This window comes from Marmota monax, unplaced genomic scaffold, assembly GCF_021218885.2.
Source record: "Marmota monax isolate L192 unplaced genomic scaffold, Marmota_monax_Labrador192_F-V1.1 WCK01_AAM20220418_F8-fsc00075, whole genome shotgun sequence".
NCBI lineage: Eukaryota > Metazoa > Chordata > Mammalia > Rodentia > Sciuridae > Marmota > Marmota monax.
The window spans coordinates 5,786,988-5,790,126 of record NW_026694772.1 but is presented as its reverse complement, the minus strand read 5'-3'; the positions used below and the strand labels follow the sequence as shown (position 1 = coordinate 5,790,126).

The 3,139-nt window shown below is 44.5% G+C and overlaps 1 protein-coding gene across 1 annotated transcript; it reads left to right on the top strand.

Moving 5' to 3' along the window:
- The first annotated feature begins 1,128 nt into the window (after window positions 1–1,128).
- On the top strand, window positions 1,129–2,814 carry LOC124079607 (DDB1- and CUL4-associated factor 8-like). Its single transcript, XM_046425262.1, has one exon. The coding sequence runs from the start codon at window positions 1,129–1,131 to the stop codon at window positions 2,812–2,814; it is 1,686 nt and encodes a 561-aa protein (XP_046281218.1).
- The last annotated feature ends 325 nt before the right edge of the window (window positions 2,815–3,139 follow it).

Below are 3,139 nucleotides of genomic sequence, written 5' to 3'. Positions count from 1 at the left end.
TCAGCATCACATAAAAATAAATCAAAAAAATAAAGGTATTGTGTGTGTCTGCATGTCTCTCTCTCTCTCTCTCTCTCTCTCTCTCTCTCTCTCAGAGAGAGAGACCAGCTTATTTCAGCCTTGATTACAGTGAGGGAGTAAATTTCTCACAAAGGGAAACTGTCAGATTTAATAAATAATTCTGGGCACCAAGTGTAATTTCAATTTCAGATAAATAATGAATAAAATTTTAGAGGAAGTATGTCTATTGTGATATTTCACATCTACTGATACTAGAAGAAAAGCATTTATTATTTACCTGAAATGCAATTAACTGGACATCCTGTATTTTATTTGATAGTCATATATCAATTCTGGCAGTTAAGTCTTCGAGGTTTCCCTCAAGCTATTTGAATTTTTGAATTGTTTAAGATATTCCCCTGCCTCTTTGGTACCGGGGGATTGAATCTAAGGGCGACCAACCACTGAGCTATGACCTCCAGCTCTTCTTATCTTCATTTTGAACCAGGATCTTGATAAATTGCGGAGGCCGGCTTTGAACTTGAGATCCTCCTGCCTCAGCTGCCCGAGCCCCGGGGATTAAAAGCTTGTGCCACTGCCTAGTTCTTAAAATATTTCTTTTATGTAAGGAAGTCACTAGCCATGTGGCATTTAGCTAACCTTTTTCAGTCCTTCCCTTTATCTTCATTTCACACAGCACATGATCTTCAAACGCAAGCAATGACAGGCTCAGGCAAACATTTTTGCTTAAGGAAGATCACTTTCGCTGATAGTTCTGCAGCTGAGTAGAAATAACTGGTTGCCAGCTACCACCTTGTGGGCCTGGAAGAAAAGATACCGCGAGACATTATAAGGTACGAAGCCTTCTGAACTTCATCGGCCACCATCCTGTAACTGCCTCAGGCAGATATTTCCGGTTTTCCTTCAGCCTAGCAGTTGGAATTTTGTTGCCGCTAGGCTTTCCGTTCCGTTTAGGGTTGCCTGCCTCCTTCCCTTATGCCCTAGCAGTCCGCTTTTCCTCATTCCAGCCAACCACTAGAAACATCCTTCAAAATATCTGATCCCAAGAGCAGCCCAACTGTCTCACCAAACTTAGAAAATAGAAGCCCGTTTGGTGTCTCTGAGGAGATGTCTGGCTCAGAGGCGGGGAGAGATACCTGTTCAGAGGTCGAAAAGGAGGCCCCAAAATTGATGGCGGAATTGACTGGAGATGGCGATGTCCTTACCCATGTCCGCACAGGTGAAGGAGCAGACCCAGAAAGTTCAAGCGACACTGTCGATTTTCACACTGAGGAGGACTTTCACCATTTCGTCAGCAGTGAGGAAAGCCTGTACCATCACCACCTAGAGGAAGAGGAGGAGACCGAGGAGGAAGATGAAGAACGACAACAGCTTCAGGTATGTGCGCAGTACCGGGAGAACAACCATGAGGATGAGGATCAGGCCCTGGAGCAATGGGTGACTTCAGAGACATCTGCCCTCCCGCGACCTCACTGGCAAGTCCTTACTGCACTCAGGGAGCGGCAGCTGGGTTCCAGTGCTCGTTTTATATATGAGGCCTGTGGGTCAAGAATCTTTGTGCAGCGTTTCAGCTTCCAGTATGGCCTTGAGGGCCATTTAGGTTGTGTGAACACTGTGCATTTTAATCAACGTGGCACCTGGTTGGCTACTGGTAGTGATGACCTATGGGTGATGGTGTGGGATTGGATAGGGAAGCGGCCAATACTGGACTTTGAGAGTGGCCACAAAAGTAATGTCTTCCAGGCTAATTTCCTTCCTAATTGTGGTGATTCCATCCTCGCTACGTGTTCCCGTGATGGCCAGGTACGGGTGGCAGAACTATTGGCTTCAACATGTGGGAAGAACAGTAAGTGTGTGGCCAAACATAAGGGAGCTTCTCACAAGTTGGCCCTGGAGCCAGACTCCCCTTTTAAGTTCTTAAGTTCAGGTGAAGATGCCATTGTTTATACCATTGATCTCAGACAAGGGCAGCCAGCTTCAAAAGTGGTGGTAACAAAAGAGAAGGAGAAGAAAGTGGGACTATATTCAATCTCTGTGAATCCCAGCAATACCTACCAGTTTGCAGTGGGTGGACGAGATCAGTTTGTAAGGATTTATGACCAAAGAAAAATTGATGAGAATGAGAACAATGGAGTACTTAAGAAATTCGTTCCTCATCACATGCTCACCTGTGATTTCAAAACAAGTATCACCAGTCTTGTGTACAACCATGATGGCACAGAGCTCCTAGCCAGCTACAGTGATGAAGATATTTACCTCTTCAACTCCTCTGACAGTGATGGAGCTCACTATGTTAAGAGATATAAGGGCCACAGAAATGATGCCACAGTGAAAGGTGTCAATTTCTATGGCCCCAGAAGTGAGTTTGTGATGAGCGGTAGTGATTGTGGACACATCTTTCTCTGGGAGAAAGCATCTTGCCAGATCATTCAGTTCATGGTGGGAGACAAGAAAGGTACGGTCAATTATCTTGAAGCCCATCCTCACCTACCTGTGATGGCAACTTGTGGCCTGGACCACGATGCCAAGATCTGGGCACCCACAGCTTCAGCCTCCACTGAGCTTACTGGGTTAAAGAATGTGCTTAAGAAGAACAAGCAGAAAAGAGATATAGATAACTTGTACGATCCTGACATGTTTGACAGTCACATGCTTTGGTTCCTCACAAGTCACCGTACACAGAGAAATCATTACCAGCACTGGGGAAGTCCTGGCCTTCAGGGCATGAGTGCAGACTTACTTGAGTCTTCCAGCACCTCAGATACATCTGAGGAAGAAGAAAGCCAAGACTGAATGCAGTGCTTGTCATCCTGAGGGATTCATCCCCCCTCAAGCTAGATGCCACCTCAGTGGACTTCAGAATTTGGTTTAAATATAGATTTACCTTTTGTCGGTTCTGTTTTCTGTAGGATATACTAAGAAACATTTTTATTATTTCCTTCCTCTTTCCTTTATCTTTCCTCCTCCTGCTTCTTTTATGCTCTCTTTACTCATGATCCTTATGTGAATATATAAGTAAATTGGTTACGCCTCTCTTTCTTCCATTTTAGTTCACCTCTAAAATTTCCTAATTCTGGTATCTGCCTTCTCATTTCTGATACTATAGAAATTGCCAATT